The sequence below is a fragment of the Oncorhynchus clarkii genome, chromosome 4 (assembly GCF_045791955.1).
Source record: "Oncorhynchus clarkii lewisi isolate Uvic-CL-2024 chromosome 4, UVic_Ocla_1.0, whole genome shotgun sequence".
Classification (NCBI taxonomy): Eukaryota; Metazoa; Chordata; class Actinopteri; order Salmoniformes; family Salmonidae; genus Oncorhynchus; species Oncorhynchus clarkii.
In genome coordinates, this window is record NC_092150.1 from 43,937,210 (window position 1) to 43,960,263 (window position 23,054).

General features: G+C 41.6%; 1 protein-coding gene across 1 annotated transcript; it reads right to left on the reverse strand.

Moving 5' to 3' along the window:
* Positions 1-386: 386 nt before the first annotated feature.
* On the reverse strand, positions 387-22,320 carry LOC139406837 (glutathione hydrolase-like YwrD proenzyme). Its single transcript, XM_071149913.1, has 12 exons — positions 22,033-22,320; positions 21,486-21,602; positions 21,130-21,283; positions 20,270-20,423; positions 14,908-15,114; positions 13,625-13,777; positions 13,367-13,454; positions 12,297-12,468; positions 4,581-4,737; positions 3,674-3,844; positions 3,462-3,546; positions 387-3,052 (listed from the first exon to the last, which is right to left on the reverse strand). The coding sequence occupies exons 2-12, from the start codon at positions 21,583-21,585 to the stop codon at positions 2,811-2,813; spliced, it is 1,683 nt and encodes a 560-aa protein (XP_071006014.1). The 5' UTR covers positions 21,586-21,602; positions 22,033-22,320; the 3' UTR covers positions 387-2,810.
* Between the last annotated feature and the right edge of the window lie 734 nt (positions 22,321-23,054).

Genomic DNA, 23,054 nt, shown 5'->3' on the forward strand with positions numbered 1-23,054 from the left:
ACATTGCAATTTATTGCCCTGGCCACATCTGCAGTCCTCATGCCTCCTTGCAGCATGCCTAAGGCACATTCACGCAGATGAGCAAGGACCGTGGGCATCTTTCTTTTGGTGTTTTACAGAGTCAGTAGAAAGGCCTCTTTAGTGTCCTAAGTTTTTGACCTTAATTGCCTACCCTCTGTAAGCTGTTAGTGTCTTAACAACCGTTCCACACGTGCAAGTTCATTAATTGTTTATGTTTCATAGAACAAGCATGGGAAACAGTGTTTAAACCCTATACAATGAAGATCTGTTTTTACAAATTATCTTTGAAAGACAGGGTCCTGAAAAAGGGACGTTTCTTTTTTCGCTGAGTTTTTCTATATATATTTTTTAAAATGTGAATCACATTTTTTTTTGACGTACACCCGACGGCATTGCACGTACCCAGTTTGGGAATATCTGGTCTAAGCTGATTATCCCGCTGAAAACACAGTTGCCAAATAAAACAATACTATAAGCACACATTTACCGGTAGAAATAACATTTTTTTTATTTGTCTTTTCATTTACATAAGCAAATTCATACTTTCTCATATTTTGGTTGCTAAAGATGCAACCCCAGTCATTCGTTCAATCAGTTCGATATTTATGGACACCACCTTGTCGTTCGTTCTTTATGTTCTGTTGGTATGCTCGCTGGCAAAATTAATTTCCCTTGCTTTCTAACTAGCCAGCTAGCTACGGCTAAAACAGTCACGACATCTGGGCCAGAATAACAGCAACGTAGCTGTTTTCTATTGACATTAATTCAGATACATCCATAACTATGAGCTGATGATGCCTGAATTTGCCTGGCATAGCTAGAAAAGTTAGCCATCTCATCAGGTCACTCGACACTGTTCATTACGAGGAGACCGCACTGCATATCAAAAACTAGGCTAGAAGCTAACTAAATGTTTTGTCTCCCAGCAAACCTGCCAATATGAATATAAAAAAATATTAGTTGCTGAAAATAGCTAGTCAAACTAGAAACGTGGGAGGATTTGACAGCATAGCGTCACTTGTGTCATGACTGCAACTGTAGGGACCAGAGAAATTCATGTTCACCACTCACGTTAGGTCATCAAGACGCTCCCAAAAAAAGAAGTCTCTGCAAAAACAAATCAATGCTAGCTTGCAAGCTACGTTTTTCCTCGTTGGACCTGTGTTTACAATGTATCCAATTTCGTTTTGTGTGGTTGTTGGTTTAGCTTTCTGTAACTTTGTAGCAAGTACGGTCTGCATATGTAAATTAGAAATGAGGTCTGCAGTTGTAAATGAGAACTTGTTCTCAACTGGCCTACCTGGTTAAATAAAGGTGAAATAAAAAAATGTAGGCGCTTATTGTGTCATGATTGCAAGGTGTCCCAATATCTTTTCCAACTGTCTCGATATCTTTTTCAACTGTGCCTTTATCTGGTTTTAATGTCCATCCTAGAATGCCCTTCTAGCCAATCAGAAATGAGTATTCAACAACGCTGTGGTATAATATGACATTAACTCCTGCAGAATTATGCATTTCTTGAAGTGAAATTACACAACAAATGTTAATTTTGTCTCAGGAACAGGAGTTGAGAAACATGATTTCTTTCTTTCAGCATCTCTTTAGAAATGTGAATGCGCGTGTAATGTGTTATCTTTGACACTGTTATGCAAGCAGACCGTATTTCAATCACACCTAAGATGAACTGAAGTCTTATCAGAAACATATTTTGTCATTTTCTCAGCTTTTAATTTTCTTAAAACCGGTCAAACTGATGACATTTGGACATTTTGCACAGACCACTGTTTTGGAGTTATTGTGTTTTCTCCACGGTCCCTACGCGAAGCAGACAACTTTACTGGTGCTAACTAGACTACTAATGCATTCTATCGATTTAAAACATTATTCTGGTGAGCACTACTGTATTTAGTCTTCTGGGGCAACAAATAATGACAGAAGAGAAGCTGCATGTATCAAACTATAGGTGATAAACAAATAGCCTACCAAATGTTGGAAATGATAATAAGGCCTACCAAATGTCAGAAATTATAAGCAAAAACAGGCATCTTATCCGGGTTTCTCATAATGTTTATATGATGTTTACATGCATCAACTCAAAAACAGAATACTTGAGTATCCTGAATAATAATGGGATATTGATGTGCATGTAAACATGGTCAGTGAGTGGACAAGTGTAGTGCACTGTCATACTGTAAAGATTATGTAAGCTCTCTAGCTCCCCCTAGGGAGGGGAGAGGGTCACTAGTACTCTCAGAAAAAAAGGTTCTATCTAGAACCTAAAAGGGTCTCCTGCTGTCCCCATAGGAGAACACGTTGAATGATGGTTCAAAGTAGAACCCTTTTGGATCCAAGTAGAACCCTTTCCACAGATGGTTCTACATGGAACACAAAATGGTTCTACCTGGAACCAAAAATGGTTTTACCTGGAACCAAAAAGGGTTCTCCTATGGGGACAGTCGAAGAACCCTTTTGGAATCGTTTTTTTCGAAGAATGTAGAGCTGTACGATTATTCAAATTCATATCAAAATCGCAATATTGACATGTGCAATATCCATATTGCAAGAGATTCATATTGGGTGCAATATTTTGAACCGCCACTAAGCTGCGTGTAACATCTGTTTTTATTATTATTATTATCTGTTTCTTAATATAAATCATTCTATTTCACTGATTCCAAAAGTTCACCCAAATGTTTTGATCTATATCGCAAGCCAAAATCGCAATTGCAATATTTGGTTAAAAAAAATCGCAATGATATTTTTTTGTCGATATTGTGCAGCCCTAGTCACTAGTACCCCTGGGCACAACCATCAGCTCTGGGGTCTGATCCTGCCCACAACACCCTAACATTGGGCTCTGCATCCTGGGTAGACAGGTTCCACCAATCCCCTACTGAGATGACCTGGCCTCGCCCAAACTGACTCCGGTCATGGCCAGTGATAGGCCAGCAAACCACATGGCTACGCTTTTCCAGGTCTTCAGCAACACCCTCGTCAACACCCACCTCCAAATTGACACGCCACTGCTGGGCTGTGAGAGGAGAGGATACAGATAAAGCAGGATTTCCGGTAGGACATGTGGAGTTTTTATTATGACAAATAAATATAGCATTTTCACACACTTTCCTATCTCTATGCATTACTAACAACATGTGTGTGCACGTTTCTTAGACTAAATTATGATAGTATTTTTTTCCTGATGCAGGCAAAATATTATAGTGTAGTTTACTAAACATGTAAACATAGCCCGTCAGGCAGAAGGTCTGGGCATCGAGGAGGTGGGTTAGTCTACCTGATCTACAGTACAGTAAGCAGATTTCAAACTGTGGGTAGGCTGATTAACATCAGAGAGAGAGAGAGAGAGCGAGAGAGCGAGAGAGCGAGAGAGCGAGAGGAGGGTCATGTGGCCTGGCCTCTAGCCTGGTTCACAGAGAGCTTACCAGCCTTGTCATGCTGCACATACATGCGAGGGGCATCTAGCGCCTCTTGGGGGTTCATCCCAAACTCCAGCATGTTCAGCAACACCTGGATGGAGAGGAGAGAGAGAACACAGGCCACTAAACTAAAGCACCAGGAAAGTAAGTGTGTGTGTGTGTGTGTGTGTGTGTGTGTGTGAGTGAGTGAGTGAGTGAGTGAGTGTGTGTGTGTGTACCTGTATGTGGCCCTGCGGCTGCATAAAGGCTCCCATGACCCCGAGGGAGCAGAGTAGGCGTCCAGAGGCGGGGTCGGTCAGCAGGGCCGGGATGATGGTGTGGTATGGTCTCTTCCCCGGCCCTACACAGTTACTATGGCTACGCTCCAGAGAGAAGTGAGCACCTCGGTTCTGATGGGCCACAGAGTTCAGATGGAACCAGGAGGAAACAATGAAAGCAATTCAACAGATATATTTCAGTTCCAAACTGTATTCCTACGATAAATATTTTGGGCGACCTGATCAAATTCACAGAAATGTGATTTATAGATCGATCTATCATTCTACTTGAAAGCAAGTCTAAGAAGCGGTGGATATGTTCTATGTGTGCTATTTCTATGCTTCCCACTCTTAAGTTTTGGTTTTGCGTCTTTTACTTTCAGCTTTGTACACCAGCTTCAAACAGCTAAAACAACAATATTTTTGGTTATGTAAAATATACTTCACAGCGGTTTAGATGGTACAATGATTCTCCACACTATACTAACTTATTTTGTCACATAAACTGAAATTAGGCTAACTTTTCAGTTTTAGAAAAAAGGAAATGGCGGAGCGATTTCTGCATAGTGCAAATGTAACGGTTTGTGGCAGGACTAGAATAAACTTGAAGCCTAAATATTGACAATAAACAGTTTCCTTTCTATTCCCATAGTTTTAAAACTTGGGCCAAGACTCAATCTGTATCGCAGAAGATCCACCCTATAGCGTGAGAGAAATTCAAAGGCAATGTTCCTGAGTAAGCGAAAACTGCATTCACGGGAAAAGCTGCATATTTCGGTTCAATTGGAAATAACCTTTACATTTCAATCGAGGTACGGATTGAATTTAGCCCTTGGTTCCTCAATGACCGAGACAGACTGCCACTCACTTGCAGGGAGAAGCCACAGCTCTGAGGCACCAGACCAGTTCCGAAGCCCATGAAGTTACTGTTGATGAATGAGCAGGCGTTGCCCTGGCTGTCCACCACCGTGAAATACACCGTGTCACTTCCTGTGGGCACATCACGCTCCGCCATGACGCTGGCCCTGAGGAATGGGAGAGAGAGAAAGTGAGGGGGGAGAAAGAGAGAGAGCGAGAGAGCGAGAGAGCGAGAGAGAGAGAGAGAGAGAGGAATAAACAGGAATTAGACTTTCTCATACACATATAATACAAATCGAAGTGAGGGGGATGGAAATGCTTTTGGCGGTTGATCTGCTTCTGTTCTGTGGGTGGCACTGTGTGCTCTTTTCAAAGGATGGGTCCCGGTCTCTCCTGGGCTATGGGATCCGGGGAGTCGGGTGCGGTCTGCTGGTCATTGGGATGACAACCCAACTCGAGATGAGGAGGGGTTTTAGCGGGTGGAATAGTGGGGACAAATTGGAGATATCATGGTAAAGCTATATAGACACTCAATCATCATGTTACTTTTTAATGGTACGTTTACAAACATATATTATGATAAATATAATTTAAATTTGTGTCTCATTATGGTAACTGGTGAAATAAGTATAGCCAGTTATAATTGTAATGGCTTAGCAGATAATAAGAAAATACAATCAGTATTTACCTGGCTAAAAGAGAAGGAATATAATATCTATTGTTCACAGGAAACCCATTCAACAGTTTTAGATGAAGTTTTGTGGAAAAAGGACTGGGGGGAGAAATATATTTCTACCACGGGCAAAGAAATTCAAAAGGGGTGGTGATATTAATCAACAGTCATTTTTTAAAATTATTATTAACCTATACAGTCCAAATAATTATGATCCATGCTTCTTTGAAAATATAAAAATGTAGCAAGCAACACAAAACTCTATTATTATGGTGGGAGATTTTAATACGGTCTTAAATACCTCTATGGACTGGAAAGGAAATCACACTACAAACTACAAACTATCACCCTCAGGCACTTAAGGAAATCATGAATGTCATGAATATATTGGAATTAGTATTATATATTTGGAGGCTTAAACACCCTGACCTAGTGAGATATACATGGCGGAGGCTTAATCAAGCCAGTCGTCTTGATTACTTTCTTATGTCATTCTCTCTGGCACCACAAGTTTAAGTGTTGATAGGGGACAGAATGCGGTCGGACCATCACATAATTGGCATATATATTACTCTTACAGAATTTCCAGAATTTGGGCGAGGATATTGGAAATTGAATCAAAGCCTACTGGATGATAATTTATTTTTAACTAGGACAGGATCATTTATAACTGACTTTTTCCGACATAACATAGGTACAGCAGATCCCCTTATTGTATGGGACACTCTTAAATGTGCCTTTAGAGGCAGTGCAATTCAGTACTAATCTATAAAACAAAATCAATTTAGGTCAAAAGAGGAAATTGAAGGACTAACAGTACAGATAAATAGCAACAAAAACTGTATAGATCATCATCATACATCCATAGAGGCTTAGAGTAAGTTAGAGGAAAAATTGACGGCCTAGGAACAGTGGGTTAACTGCCTGTTCAGGGGTAGAACAGCCTTGTCAGCTCGGGGATTTGAACTTGCAACCTTTCGGTTACTATTCCAACGCTCTAACCACTAGGCTACCCTGCCACCCTGACATCATTTGAGTCAATTGGAGGTGTACCTGTGGATGTATTTCAAGGCCTACCTTCAAACTCAGTGACTCCTTGCTTGACATCATGGGAAATCAAAAGAAGTCCGTCAAGACCTCAGAAAATAAATTGTAGACCTCCACAAGTCTCATCCTTGGGAGCCAATTCCAAACGCCTGAATGTACCACGTTCATCTGTACACACAATAGTACGCAAGTATAAACACCATGGGACCACGCAGCCATCATACCGCTCAGGAAGGAGACGCGTTCTGTCTCCTAGAGATGAACGTACTTTGGAAAAAGGGGGAGGCTTGCAAGCCGAAGAACATCATCCCAACCGTGAAGCACGGGGGTGGCAGCATCATGTTGTGGGGGTGTTTTGCTGCAAGAGGGACTGGTGCACTTCACAAAATAGATGGTGTAATGAGGAAGGAAAATTATGTGCATATATTGAAGCAACATCTCAAGACATCAGTCAGGAAGCTAAAGCTTGGTCGCAAATGGGTCTTCCAAATGGACAATGACCCCAAGCATACTTCCAAAGTTGTGCCAAAATGGCCTAAGGACAACCAAGTCAAGGTATTGGAGTGACCATCACAAATACCTGACCTGAATCCTATGTGCAGAACTGAAAGTGTGTGCAAGCAAGGAGGCCTACAAACCTGACTCGGTTACACTAGCTCTGTCAGGAGGAATGGGCCAAAATTCACCCAACTTATTGTGGGAAGCGTGTGGAATGCTACCTGAAACGTTTGACCCAAGTTAAACAATTTAAGGGCAATGCTACCAAATACTAATTGAGTGTATGTAAACTGTATGTGTAGACCCATGTGATGTAAGAAATAAAATATTAAATAAATCATTCTCTCTACTGTTATTCTGACATTTCACATTCTTAGGATCACCACTTTATTTTAACTGACCTAAGTCAGGGAATTTTTACAAGCATTAAATGTCAGGAATGTGAAAAACTGAGTTTAAATGTATTTGGCTAAGGTGTATGTAAACTTCCGACTTCAACAGTATATACACCTGTTCTGAAAGGCCTCAGAGTCTGCAACACGACTAAGCAAGGGGCACCACCAAGCCAGCAGCACCATGAAGACCAAGGAGCACTCCCAACAGGTCAGGCAGAAAGTTGTGGAGAAGTACAGATCAGGTTTGAGTTCTAAAAAAATATCAGAAACTTTGAACATCCCATGGGGCACCATTAAATCCATTATTAAAAAAGGGAAAGAATATGGCACCACAACAAACCTGCCAAGAGAGGGCCGCCCACCAAAATTCACAGACCAGGCAAGAAGGGCATTAATCAGAGAGGCATCAAAGAGACCAAAGATAACCCTGAAGGAGCTGCAAAGCTCCACAGCTGAGATCGGAGTATCTGTTCATAGGAACACTTTAAGCCGTACACTCCACAGAGCTGGGCTTTACGGGAGACTGGCCAGAAAAAAGCCATTGCTTATTAAAGAAAAAAATTAGCAAACACGTTTGGTGTTCGCCAAAAGGCATGTGGGAGACTCCCCAAACATATGGAAGAAGGTACTCTGGTCAGATGAGACTAAAATGTAGCTAATTGGCCATTAAGGAAAATGCTATGTCTGGCGCAAATCCAACACCTCTCATCACCAGAGAATACCATCCCCACAGTGAAGCATGGTGGTGTCAGCATCATGCTGTAGAGGCTGTTTTTCATTGGCAGGGACTGGAAAGATGGTCAGAATTTAAGGAATGATTGATGGCGCTAAATACAGGGATATTCTTGAGGGACACTTGTTTCAGTCTTCCAGAGATTTGAGACTGGAACGGAGGTTCACCTTTCAGCAGGACTATGACCCTAAGCATACTGCTAAAGCAACGCTTGAGTGGTTCAAGGAGAAACATTTAAATGTCTTGGAATAGCCAAAGCCCAGACCTCAATCCAAATGAGAATATGTGGTATGACTTAAAGATTGCTGTACACCAGCGGAACCCATCCATCTTGAAGGAGCTTGAGCAGTTTTGGCTTGAGGAATGGGCAAAAATCACAGTGGTTAGATGTGAGAGACATACCCCAAGAGGCTTGCAGCTGTAATTGCTGCAAAAGGTGGCTCTACAAAGTATTGACTTTGGGGGGCTGAATACAGTGCCTTGTGAAAGTATTCGGCCCCCTTGAACTTTGCGACCTTTTGCCACATTTCAGGCTTCAAACATAAAGATATAAAACTGTATTTTTTTGTGAAGAATCAACAAGTGGGACACAATCATGAAGTGGAACGACATTTATTGGATATTTCAAACTTTTTTAACAAATCAAAAACTGAAAAATTGGGCGTGCAAAATTATTAAAATTAAAAAGTTTATTAAAAAAAATTAAAAAATGTATGAACTGTCATATCGGTGCATCACTAGTAAAGACCCATCTCAACATCACGTGTTGTGGATAATACTTAATATATGAATACAATAACATGTGTGACATGGAATGTCAATGGAATTATGCAGCCAACCAAAACAAGGTATTTTCTTACTTGAAAAATAATAACGGCAACGTCTGTCTGGGGGGGGGGGGGGGGGGTAATTGTGGACGGGATGCAACTCTAGACAAGTCATCAACTAAACTAACCCACAACTACTAAACTATTAAACCACAACATGAAAGAGATGTGTCTATTTGAACTGTAGAGATAAAAACATCTATTACTATTACTCTCACATCCATATTCACGAATTGACTTATTTACTGTGAACATTTCTTTAATTGACTGTTTCTGAATGTAAATACTTTTATCGAATAATTACGGACCATAGCCCATTGTCCTTCACGTTAATGCTCAAACCTCCTATGCCAATAACAAATGTTCTTAAAATTCAACACAGTTTACTTCATATCTCAACACACAGATATACATGTCTTTGGAAATAAATGTAGATAGTGAAGTATGCCCAACTGTTGTCTGGGAAGCTCTTAAAGTATATATGAGAGGTTGTATCATGTCTTACTCTTCAAATAAGAAAAACAAGACCCATTAAGAATTTGAAATATTACAACAGAAAATCCACAGCTTAGAAAGAAAACGCAGTTTAGATAGAAATGCTTCAAAAGTTCAACACTTTTAAGCTTGAATATAACACAATAAACACCCAATCTGCAGAGATTGCTGCCATGATATCCAATCCAACAATGTGTTGAGCAAGGTGAAAGTACTGGGAAAATGCTTGGGGGGGAAAAGGAACATACCACCCATAGCATTCAAACCCCTAATGGATCCTTCTGAAATAGCACAAACTGTATGAATCTGAAAACAAAAAATCTAAAGAGAATATAGACAATTTCCTTAAGGCCATTTTACCAATTATAAGTGAACCACAGAAAATGAATATGAATATATATGAAGGTGAATTGTTGGAGGCCATCAGTAATCTACAAAATGGGAAATCTCCTGGTAATTTTATAGACACTTTCATAATTAATTCATTAATAGGCAGACACTAACTTTAACTACAGAATATCTCACCATAGTGCATTTCCATCTCTCCTCTCCCTTTCTCAAGCACACAGAGAGAGGCTGTCAACAGTTAATTGAAATATGTTTTGTTGTGAAACATATTACTACCGATGTTCCCCTGCCCCTGCCGTTCTCATTCTAAATCGAAACTCATTTTTGTCAGGAGAATTTTATACTCCTGTTCATTTACCAATTCAATTAAATTACCTGTTAGTCTGTTATATCAGGATTTGTAAGATACTGATAGAAAAGCAAACAGACAGAGGCCCAGTCTAGCAAAGGTAAATGTTTATTCATGGGAACGTTCTGAAGTCAAGAATACAAATCAATTCATTTTATACTGACTTCTCACGCCCACACAAACATACGCACACACATACACACAAACATATGCACACACGTCCTGCTACGCACACACTGTCTGTCTCACTACCCAGCCGACAGAGATAGTGACTTTGGCCTTGAGACGTACTCTCCGTTCTCTCCCAAATCTCTAGTCAGGTCGACACCAAGCTCAGACAGTCTGTGTTTAGAATACCTTTCTAGGACCTTTCTAGGACCTTTCTCAAATCATCAGTAGCCTATAGCTGCATCATGCAGCCCATATACATTTTGATTTCTAAGACATTCTAAGGTTTGTATCATTCACAACTAAAGTTGCCAAATAACTTTAAATCTAGCGTAGGCTATAGGGCCTGTTTCAAATTATCACTTTTACACTCAACATAGCCACTTGCTCTAAAATTAGAAAAATATCCTTTAAGTTCAATTATATTCTTCTTACTAAAAAAATTATATATACTGAACAAAAGTATAAAGATTTTACAGGATTGCAGTTAATATAAGGAACTCAGTCAATTTAAATAAATAAATGAGGCCCTAATCTATGGATTGCACATGAGGGTGCAATCTATGGATTGCCTGTGAGGGTATAGGCCCACCCACCGGGGAGCCAAGCCCAGCAAATCATAATGAGTTTTTCCCCCAGGAAATGGCTTTATTACAGACAGAAATACTCCTCAGTTTCATCAGCTGTCTGGATGACTGGTCTCAGACGATACCGCAGGTGAAGAAGCCAGATGTGGAGATCCTGGGCTGGCGTGGTTACACGGTAGTGCGTACAGCCCAGTACTTTACTGGGGCAAAGCTGCCTGCCATCCAGGACCTCTACACCAGGCGGTGTCAGAGGAAGGCCCTAAAAATTGTCAAAGACCCCAGCCACCCCAGTCATAGACTGTTCTCTCTACTACCGCATGGAAAGCGGTACCGGAGTGCCAGGTCGAGGACAAAAAGGCTTCTCACCCGTTTTTACTCCCAAGCCATAAGACTCCTGAACTGGTAATCAAATGGCTACCCGGACTATTTGCATTGCGTGCCTCCGCCCAACCCCTTCTTTTTACGCTGCTGCTACTCTCTGTTTATCATATATGCAGTCACTTTAACTATACATTCATGCACATACTACCTCAATCAACCTGACTAACCGGTGTCTGTATGTAGCCTCTCTACTTTTATAGCCTCACTACTGTATCGAGCCTGTCTTTTTATTTCCTACCTATTGTTCACCTAATACCTTTTTTGCACTATTGGTTAGAGCCTGTAAGTAAGCATTTCACTGTAAGGTCTACCTGTTGTATTCGGCACACGTGACAAATAAACTTTGATTTGATTTGCCGATCACATTCCTCAGTAACATGTGAGTCAACCAAACTTCTCCAAGGAAACAAGATCCTGGAGTTTCAAGTTGGTCTGGAGAGAATTCCAAGAACATGGAGCTGAGTAACTAAAACACTATAAAAATATATTGTATAGATCAATAATCTATTAAAATACCTATTGTTTTTACTAGTATAATGTCTGTCCCTCAGATTTATGTCATTGTTGTTACATACAATTATTAGCTAATCACACCCTTTTAGTATGTCATAATTTTGAGGATTCCATTAATCATTTGGTGTCAGTCCAGTGTCACTTGATGTTACTCAATTTAAATGAAGGGAAATAACATTGTGAGCAAAATTAATAATCGTATCACTGCAGTAAATTATTTTTAAAGGGTTAATGACCTTAGATTTGAGCATCTGTGGCCTCCATTTAAGAAAATCTTCAATAACCTAAAATGTCTCATTAGTGTTACCATCATTGGTGTTACTACTCCTACTGGTGCACAATGTTATCCTAGTGGTAAAAAGTATTTAAAGTCATTAAGCTGCCATATTAGTTGATTTAGAATGGGATGATGTACCCAAATATATTTAAATAAATAAAAATAGAGTACTTTTTTTTCCCTAAATGCCACCGCAATTCAAGAACGACCCAGCAAAGTGAGAACATTTCTCTCTGGTCCTTGAAAACAAAAAAGGTGGCATTCACTCAAAGCCCTGATCCTGTCATGGGTCGAGACATTCTCTCTCTCTCTCTTGCACTTACCAACTCTCTCCCTCTAATTATTTTTCTCTCACTTGCTCACTCATAAACACACACACACACACACACACACACACACACACACACACACACACACACACCTTTGTGGTCTTACCTGTCCATTTGTATGGTGTGTGAGAGCTGCAGGCTGTAGTCTTTAGACAGTAGACTCTCCAGAGGGACTTTAACGTGATCTGGGTCAGCACAGTGATGGACTGTATCAGCCAGGCTCAGCTTCAGGGCCTCAGCCAACACATGGAGGTAACTTGCACTGTTATGACCCATCTCTGCAGAGCACAGATACACACAAAGTGAATCAGTCAGTGGGTTGCATTGAACAGGCCAATGTTTGTCAACTATGATTCTGGAGCAGACCCAGGGTTGGAGGGTCTTTGTGGAAAGTCAACAAAATATCCTCACTGTGGCTAAGCCTTATATGATTATTTCCTTTTGATTCATATCAAAACAACAATTGACAAATGTTGATGTAAGTTATAATTAAACACACAAAGTACAGTTACATGCGCAAATCAAATACACAGCTGGAACTCCGATTGAGCTGTTAGTCAGAATAATAGTCAGATTAATAGTTAGATTAAAACGTTTGCATGCTTTGCAAGAATAACGATTTCCCTAATAATCCTGTTTACCTGGACACATCTGAAATCAGGTGGCCTGATAGGACTCTGATAAATGCAGAAAATTGCCAATCAAAATAAACTTTCTACCATGTCATTTTTGGGAAGCCTATTTTATTCGGACATATAAAGTTTGCATGTGAAAACTACTTCTAAGATGCATACTCTCAGTTGTTCTGAACTCACTTCACTCGCGCTAAAAACAGGGAGGCTCGCACGGCTGGTGCTAACACATGCGCAGATCAAATACACTGCTGGAACGACGATTTAAGGTGTTTACATGTCCTAATAATTCGAAAGATTGCTCAGAAAACAAGGGGTTTTAATTGGCGTATGCTTACTTCAATTAAGATAAGCAGAGTAAGGTGTTTATATGACTAATGCCATTCTCTGCCTGCTACCATAATCAGTTTAACATCAAATTATTAGTGTTCATGTAAATGTACTCACTGTCTCAGTGGAGTTTATATATCTATGCTCTTCCCCATAATTAATACATAGCTGGGGTTGTCCTTCGTTGGGGAGACTGAGGTTAAGATGTAGCTACCTTTGATGGGGAAGTTCTCCAGTATATTGAGGGCCATGAGTGCTGCCATGCCTTGACCATTAGGAGGGACTTCCCATAGCCTCACACCCTGAGAGAGACAGAGGGAGAGAAAGAGAAAGAGAAAAGAAAGAGAGACACAGAGAGAGAGACCACAGTAAGGGATTGATAGTAACATGAACTTTGTGTCACTGTGATCCACCCTACAGTAGCAAATCCTTGTTTAGTTGGTTGTGGTGTGTTGTGTGTCCTTGAACCTACCCTGTAGTCAGTGTGGATGGGTTTGATCTCCTCGCTGTCATGGTTACGTAGATCATCCAGACTCATCACTCCTCCGTTCCGAATGATGACATCAACAATCAACTTCGCCACTCTGCCTTCATAGAACCCTACTTTACCATGCTGGCCCAGCTCCTGATCAGAGATGTCAGTCAGTCAGTCAGTCAATCAATCAATTAATCAAATCAAAATGACTGGGAAATATTTACATGGATATTTGAGAGTGACACTATAACAAAACTACTCATCTGATATTCCAGTGAGCGCAATATGAGTCAGAAAGGAGTTTCTGTGTACACGTGACATGTCAGCCCACTTGGGCTAGGGGCTCCTTTGTGTACAGTATTGATATCAGACGCCATCCCTAATAGGTGGTGTGTTGCCACGCCAACAGGGAATGTGTCACCACAAACAGTTTGATATTGAACACACGCCATTCCAGTGGAAGGAGTTGTGGGTCAGATGATATGAACTGAAAAGAATAATCAACTGAATGTGATTATGAATGGATGATGGCCTGATGGTATCCATGTTATCCATGGCATCACTCAGTAATAAATACTAATAATAATGTATTCAACTTCTATAGCGCTTTTCATAACAGAAATACATTTGAAGTACTTCAAAAGCAAAAAACAAACAGGCAATACATCATCATGAGTAGACTAGCTATTGGTTTTATCAAAGATGTACTATATAGAAAAGATGGTTGACTGGTCGCTCTAACAATAGAAATGCATGTCCTCAAAGGCGATAGGCAGTCGGGAGAAGGCGAGATCTGTTGGGAACATTCTAGCCAATGAGAGGGCAGATACGCCTGTGAACAACAGGCACAACTCCGAAATAAAATAGTTAGAATAAATAAAATAGTAAAATAGTTGCCGGAATGTCACGTGCATTACACTTATATCAGTACATTCGTAACAACTTAAGTCCTAAGCATTATGAAACTTCTATTAGATCAAATAAGCCTCGACACGCTTTCATTGCCCCCCATACAAAAATCCTCACTTGGTTTGCTTAACGCTTATTTTCGCGTATACAGATTTTGGGGCGGAGTCTACCCTCTTACTCAAGTAAAACCAGACTAGTGACTCAGGGACTCACGGGTGAAAGGAACAAACCTGTCAGGCATGACATCAGAGATCGATACTATACACAGTAGAGTTGAGCCTGCCCCGGTAGTGAGAAATGCACACACAGACACTCCTCTCTGGGTAATGTTGAGCATCACTGATTCTCCCCTCAGTCAAGGACAGGGTTACCTGGAAAGTTTGGGCCAGATGAGGGTTGGAGAACACCTGTCCATGTTTGGGCGCATCGTTCTTAATCAGGAAGTCTCTTCCCAGCTCCCTCCCAGCAGCCCTCATGGTACGGACCCACTTGGCCCAGTGGTGCGCGGTCACCTGGGCAACGGGGAATCCACACAGGGCGAGGTCAGAGGCGGGCCTCAGGACATCCTGGAGAGAGAGCTTGTAGACACATAGGAACAGGAAACACACAGTTAAGGAGTTAGGGTTTCCACTAGTTACCACAGCCACAAAGTATAAATGGTCTATATCGTAGAAATTCATGATAATTGTTTTAGCTTTTTGGTCGTAATTTAAGGTTAGGGTTAGGCATAAGGTTAGCACTGTGGTTGAGGCTAGGGTTAGGTTTTTTTTTTTTTAACTAAGGTCGATGTTCACACCCCACGGGAATCTAATTAGCATAATAAAAACATCACCATAAAAATGTCAGTTTGAAATCAAATCAAAGTTTATTTGTCACGTGCGCCGAATACAACAGGTGTAACCTGACAGTGAAATGCTTACTTACAGGCTCTGACCAATGGTGCGAAAAATAAAAAATAAAGTATGTGTGGGTAAGTAAAGAAATAAAACAATAGTTAAAAGACATTTGAAAAAAGAGTAGCAAGGCTCTATACAGACACCTGTTAGTCAGGCTTATTGAGGTAGTATGTACATGTAGGTATCGTTAAAGTGACTGCATATATGATGAACAGAGAGTAACAAGGCTCTATACAGACACCTGTTAGTCAGGCTTATTGAGGTAGTATGTACATGTAGGTATCGTTAAAGTGACTGCATATATGATGAACAGAGAGTAACAAGGCTCTATACAGACACCTGTTAGTCAGGCTTATTGAGGTTGTATGTACATGTAGGTATCGTTAAAGTGACTGCATATATGATGAACAGAGAGTAACAAGGCTCTATACAGACACCTGTTAGTCAGGCTTATTGAGGTTGTATGTACATGTAGGTATCGTTAAAGTGACTGCATATATGATGAACAGAGAGTAACAAGGCTCTATACAGACACCTGTTAGTCAGGCTTATTGAGGTTGTATGTACATGTAGGTATCGTTAAAGTGACTATGTATATATGATGAACAGAGAGTAACAAGGCTCTATACAGACACCTGTTAGTCAGGCTTATTGAGGTTGTATGTACATGTAGGTATCGTTAAAGTGACTGCATATATGATGAACAGAGAGTAGCAGAAGTGTAAAAAGAGTGGTTGGCAGGTGGTGGGACACAATGCAGATAGCCCGGTTAGCCACTGTGCGGGAGCACTGGTTGGTCGGGCCATTTAAATAATATGTACATGAATGTATAGTTAAAGTGACTATGCATATAAAATAAACAGAGTAGCAGCAGCGTAAAAGAGGGGTTGTGGGGGGGCACACAATGCAAATAGTTCGGGTAACCATTTGGCTACCTGTTTAGGAGTCTTATGGCTTGGGGGTAATAACTGTTGAGAAGCCTTTTTGTCCTCGACCTGGCACTCCGGTACCGCTTTCCATGCGGTAGTAGAGAGAACAGTCTATGACTGGGGTGGCTGGGGTCTTTGACCATTTTTAGGCCCTTCCACTGACACCGCCTGGTGTAGAGGTCATGGATGGCAGGCAGCTTTACCCGAGTGATGGACTGGGCCGTACGCACTACCCTCTGAAGTGCCTTGCGGACGGAGCCCGAGCAATTGCCGTACCAGGCAGTGATGCAACCAGTCAGGATGCTCTCGATGTTGCAGCTGTAGAACCTTTTGAGGATCTCAGGACCCATGCCAAATCTTTTTAGTTTCCTGAGGGGGAATAGGCTTTGTCGTGCCCTCTTCACGACTGTCTTGGTGTGTTTGGACCAATCTAGTTTGTTGTTGATGTGGACACCAAGGAATTTGAAGCTTTCAACCTGCTCCACTACAGCCCTATTGATGAGAATAGGGACGTGCTCGGTGTTCCTTTTCCTATAGTCCTCAATCATCTCCTTAGTCTTGGTTACATTGAGGGATAGGTTGTTATTCTGGCACCACCCGGCCAGGTCTCTGACCTCCTCCCTATAGGTTGTCTCGTCGTTGTCGGTAATCAGGCCTACCACTGGTGTGTCGTCAGAAAACTGAATGATGGTGTTGGAGTCGTGCCTGGCCATGCAGTCGTGGGTGAACAGGGAGTACAGGAGAGAACTGAGCACGCACCCCCTGGGGAGCTCCAGTGTTGAAGATCATCGTGGCAGATGTGTTGCTACCTACCCTCACCACCTGGGGGCGGCCTGTCAGGAAGTCCAGGATCCAGTTGCAGAGGGAGGTGTTTAGTCCCAGGATAATTAGCTTGGTGATGAGATTTCAGGGTACTATGGTGTTGAACGCTGAACTGTAGTCAATGAACAGCATTCTCACATAGGTGTTCCTTTTGTCCAGGTGGGAAAGGGCTGTGTGGAGTGCAATAGAGATTGCATCATCTGTGGATCTGTTTGGGTGGTATGCAAATTGTAGTGGGTCTAGGGTTTCTGAGATAATGGTGTTGATGTGAGCCATTACCAGCCTTTCAAAGCACTTCATGGCTACGGACGTGAGTGATACGGGTCTGTAGTCATTTAGGCAGGTTGCCTTTGTGTTATTGGGCACAGGGACTATGGTGGTCTGCTTGAAGCATGTTGGTATTAGACTCAATCAGGGACATGTTGAAAATGTCAGTGAAGACACCTGCCAGTTGGTCAGCACATGCCCGGAGCACACGTCCTGGTAATCCGTCTGGCCCCGTAGCCTTGTGTATGTTGACCTGTTTAAAGGTCTTACTCACGTCGGCTACGGAGAGCGTGATCACACAATCACCCGGAACAGCTGATGCTCTCATGCATGCCTCAGTGTTGCTAAAATAGATTTATCAGCTTTTTTGCAGTCTCAATCCAATGCATCCGCCTATGTAACACTTCCACATCTGCTGTGAAAGGTGACAGAGCTAGAGGGGTGTTTGTCAGACCATGAGACATCCCAAAATTGTCTGTAGGGTCCGGTTTGGCCTACAAACTATTATGACCCATCTATGGAAAGATGAGACTTTCACGAACACGGTGGTGTTCTCCGTTTTACTCTACGATCCCCACCAGCGTCTTGGGACTCAACTGAATTCGGTACAGCCGATCTGCCAACTTCTTTCTGTAGCATCTGAACAGTTTGGGCTACACACTATGACCCCTCTGTGGAAAGGTGAGAATCTCAAGAACACGTACATGTAGGTTGTTTTTCCTCTAGGACGCCCACAGGCCTCACAAGACTCGTCTGAAGGTCCACTGGTACCAGTTGAACAAATTAATGGAAGCGTACAGTTGAAGTCGGAAGTTAACATACACGTAGGTTGGAGTCATTAAAACTCGTTTTTCAACCACTCCACACATTTCTTGTTAACAAACTATAGTTTTGGCAAATTGGTTAGGACATCTACTTTTTGCATGACAAAAGTAATTTTTACAACAATTGCATACAGATTATTTCACTTATAAATCACTGTATCACAATTCCAGTGGGTCAGAAGTTTACATACACTAAGTTGTAGGTTTGTAGTGCTCCTTGCTCGCACATGCTTTTTCAGTTCTGCCCACAAGTTTTCTATAGGATTGAGGTCAGGGCTTTCTGATGTTCACTCCAATTCCTTGACTTTGTTGTCCTTAAGCCATTTTGCCACAACTTTGGAAGTCATTGTCCATTTGGAAGATCCATTTGCGACCAATCTTTAACTTCCTGACTGATGTCTTGAGATGTTGCTTCAATATATCCAGATAATTTTCCTGCCTCATGATGCCAGCTATTTTGTGAAGTGCACCAGTCCCTTCTGAGGCAAATCACCCCCACGACATGATGCTGCCACCCCCATGCTTCACGGGTTGGGATGGTGTTCTACAATGTTACTGTTATCAGGCCTGTTACAGCATTTTGCATAACATCATCATTCGTACCAAGGCTGGGCATATCATAAGCCCCAATTCAATTGTTGTACAAAATGGGCACGTAACTAGCCTGCTAATGATGAGTTCATTATCATAAAACGCAACAGAATTCAGCCTGTCTAACTATTCTCTGAGGAACTCGTTTTGGTCTCCACAGTAGATATGATGCCATTTTCTCAGGTAAACCACCTCAAGTGGCAGTTTAGCATTAATCTCCAATTATTAATTGAGCAACAGTCTTGAAATTTATAGTGAAAACTAAACTTGGATTAGAAGGATTTAATTTATCTAGGTTTAATTTAAAACTAGGTTTAAAATGTGGTGCCCCAAGATTAATAGATAAACCTTTACTTAACCCAGTTTAAGAGTTAATCCATGTTGGTGCAACCCACCCTAAGTGTACAAAACATTAAAGACACCTGCTCATTCCATGACATAGACTGACCAGGTTGAATGAAGGTGAAAGCTATGATCCCTTATGGATGTCACTTATTAAATCCACTTCAATCAGTGTCGACGAAGAGGAGGAGGCGGGTTAAAGAAGGATTTTTAAGCTTTGACACAATTGAGACACGGATTGTGTATGTGTGCCATTAAGAGGGTGAATGTGCAAGACAAAATATGAAAGTGCCTTTGAACGGATATGGTAGTAGGTGCCTGGCACACTGGTTTATGTCAAGAAGGGTCCACCACCCAAAGGGCACCCTGCCAACTTGACACAACTGTGAAAAGCATCGGAGTCCACATGGGCCAGCATCCCAGTGGAAAGCTTTTGACACCTTGTAGAATCCATGCCCAGACAAATTGTTTATCAATGTTTACATATCATTCTGTTTGTAACTACAGCTATAAATACAGCTGCCCTAACAGCCAGCAGCAGGTTGCCATGGAGAGAAAGTATGAAGTATGAGTATGACGTCTCAATATAACACAATGTACTATACAGATCAACAAAGCAACAGCTCCTTTGAGGAAGCCATGGAAACAGAGTAGAACTGCCTGCTAGGGATGAACAGCTGGACCCAGGCCAAATACAGGTCAAGAATGAACAAATTAGATCTAAAAATAACAAGAGGACAGACAGTGTGTGGGACTGGGGGGCATGTTTTTAATGCTTATTGAAGGACGGACGCACTCAGAGTGCAGAGTCGTTCAGTTGTTGCCATGGATAAGCTACAAACAAAAAAACAAGTGGACAGAAAGGAGCCGTTTGTTGATGTTTTAGATCTAATATATTTTTTAAAGATGGATGTACACTATGGATGCACTGCTTCACAACATGAGCGGTCTCACTGCATTAGAAACAGAATAGAATAGAGTGGAAATTCTATAAAATACTAAAGAATAAAACATTATTGTCCATCTGGAGCTATAATAAAATAACCATACATCATACTTTACCTTCTGACTGCCAAACAGGCGGACGGTGTCACACCAGCAGGCCGCGGCCCCCGGCACGGTGGCGTTCAGGGCGTGGAAGGATGGGATCGGGTTAGACTCACTGTAGCCATACCTCTCCAGGAGATCCACTGTCTGTGCCCTGGGAGCCCGGCCACTGGAACAAGACACACGCACACAGTCAAACGGGGATCAACAGAAGCTAAATGTGTTGGTCTAGTAAGTAACACACAAATAATTTAGTATGACTGAGACCGAAAATTTCTAAGGCAGGCAAGCCACACTGGCTACCAACACACCCAAATGGGCCAGTGATTAGCTCAAGGTCACTGATCCAGAACTGGATGGTCAAATAAGTTCAAGGCTGCCACCCAATCAGTAAGAAACCAGTCCAGTATATTCAGTCAGTGCAACACACTAGGGTTAAATAGAAAGTATAACACAATAGTGGCTAGAAAAAACACAACGCCAAGATGAATAACACTGGTTATTCTAGAGTCAACTGGAACTGCACACACACACACACACACACAACAACCAAAGACACATTACTTGGTAATAACACACTCATAAAGAAACAGAGGGAAAGGCATTATTCACTGATTGTTGGAGTATTTTTGATGTATGTTTACTAAACCAACGAGGGGGGGGGGGGGGGGGGTGTAAATCAGGGAAGGTTAGTCATAACACATAAAACATGCAAAGGAATTTATCTACTGCTTTTAAAGGTCAGAATGGGTCTCCATTTATGCTGCATAGTATTCATAATACCGATTTCATGAAAAGTGTGTGGTTAAAAACGACAATGAAATATAACAAAACATGAGCTACTGGGTCTTGGCAGTGCAGTGCCACTCCCTCACCTGCCGTTCAGGCCGCGCACCTGGCCTGTGCTTGCGTCATAGAACAGACAGAAGCTGTCCCCACCGATCCCACAGCTGCAGGGTTCTGTCACGGCCAGGGCGGCTGCCACAGCCACAGCAGCATCAGCAGCATTCCCTCCTCTCTTCAAGATGTCTGTGAGGGGAGCAAGTCAAGATGGTATCTGAATATGTCAGGTCCAGCCAGGGTCTGGACTCGGATTGGAGAGTCATTTAAAGCATAAAGTGATGAAAAGTGATATCGCCTACAAACATGAAACAACGTGCAAATTAAGATACTATTTTTCACATAGGCCTTCATCAAAGGCGCACTAAAGCATTGGACCAGAGCCACTCACCCAGACCAATGTTTGATGCCAAGGGTTGACTTGATGCCACACAGCCATGTAGACAAACAACAGCTGACCGGCGCGAGGTGAAGGGGAGCTCGGGCTGCATAGCCTAGGCTACTTCTCCTTTATCACAGAAAAAACTATTTCCTTCAATATTTCCTCACGTGAAACGCACTGTGCACAGTTCAGTCATTTCTGTTAAGAGTCACTCTATTTGGACGGCGAAAATAACTTGCTCAATAACGTTTCACTGTGACATTCACTCGACAATTATTATAATCTAAATGTCATATGAATAATCTGATATTGTTCCACACTATTTTGCTACATTGTGTCACTTTGCTTCCTGATCGATTAATCGGTGGTCGATTGATCCAGGAATGGTGGATGGATTACAGATAACAACCATGAGCAATGCATTGCATTAAAATTACGTTTTTATTTTTGTGTGGTGTCAAGTGGCAGTACATTGTAGTAGACTAGGCCTACACAACACAATATTCATGTTAGTTTATCAACAAAACAAAGAAGACCAACGTGAACGTCTACTCACCAATATACTGTATACGACCAATGTTCTCTCTAAACTGCGTGCATGTGCGTCCGTAGCCTAGGCTATCGCTCTTTTATCACGCAAAACTTTTTCCGCCTACGTTTCCTCACATGAAACGCACTGTGCAAAGTTCATGCATTTCTGTTGAGAGGCGCTGTATTTGGACGGCAAAAATAACTTGCTCAATAACGTTTCCCTGTGGCATACCGTCACTCGACAATTATTCGAATCTAAATGTCAAATGAATAATTTGATGTGATTACACACAATTTTGTGTCACTTTGCTTTCTGCTCGATTAATCGGGGGTCGATTGAACCAGGAATGGTGGAGAGATTACATACCACACCAATGAGCAATGCAATGCATTACGTTTTTTCTTTTCATTATGTGATGTCAAATGGCAGTAGGTTGTAGTAAACTTAACCTACACAAGATGAATGTTAGTTTATCAACAAAACAAATAAGACCAAAGTGAATGTCTACTCACCAACATACTGCATATGACAAATGTTCCAAACTGTGTGCATGTGCTGGTGCACAGCTCCCCCAGGACTGCTGTGCAGAAAAATGTCAGCCTGTGCAGAGAAGCACTAGATTGAACTTCACTCAACTTTCTACAGTTTTCCCCCTTATTAGTTAACACGATCAACCTTTCCCTTTACTGTAGGAATTTTGATCGAATCAACGCAATATTAGCCACTTTCAACATATGGAAACAAAAGGAACTATGCAAGACTTAAAGACAATGTATGCTTGATCTGAATATGTGTTCGGAGGGGCCATATGGATGGTGTGAAGCAATTGCGGAAGTTCCAGAGGCATGCAGAGGCCAAATTGAGCTCTGTACAGCATCGCCAATTATGCAAGTTCTCCACTTAAAAAGATGAGAGAGGCCTGTAATTTTCATCATAGATACACTTCAACTATGACAGACAAAATGAGAAGAAAAAAATTCTGAAAATCACATTGTAGGATTTGTAATGAATTTATTTGCAAATTATGGTGGGAAATAAGTATTTGG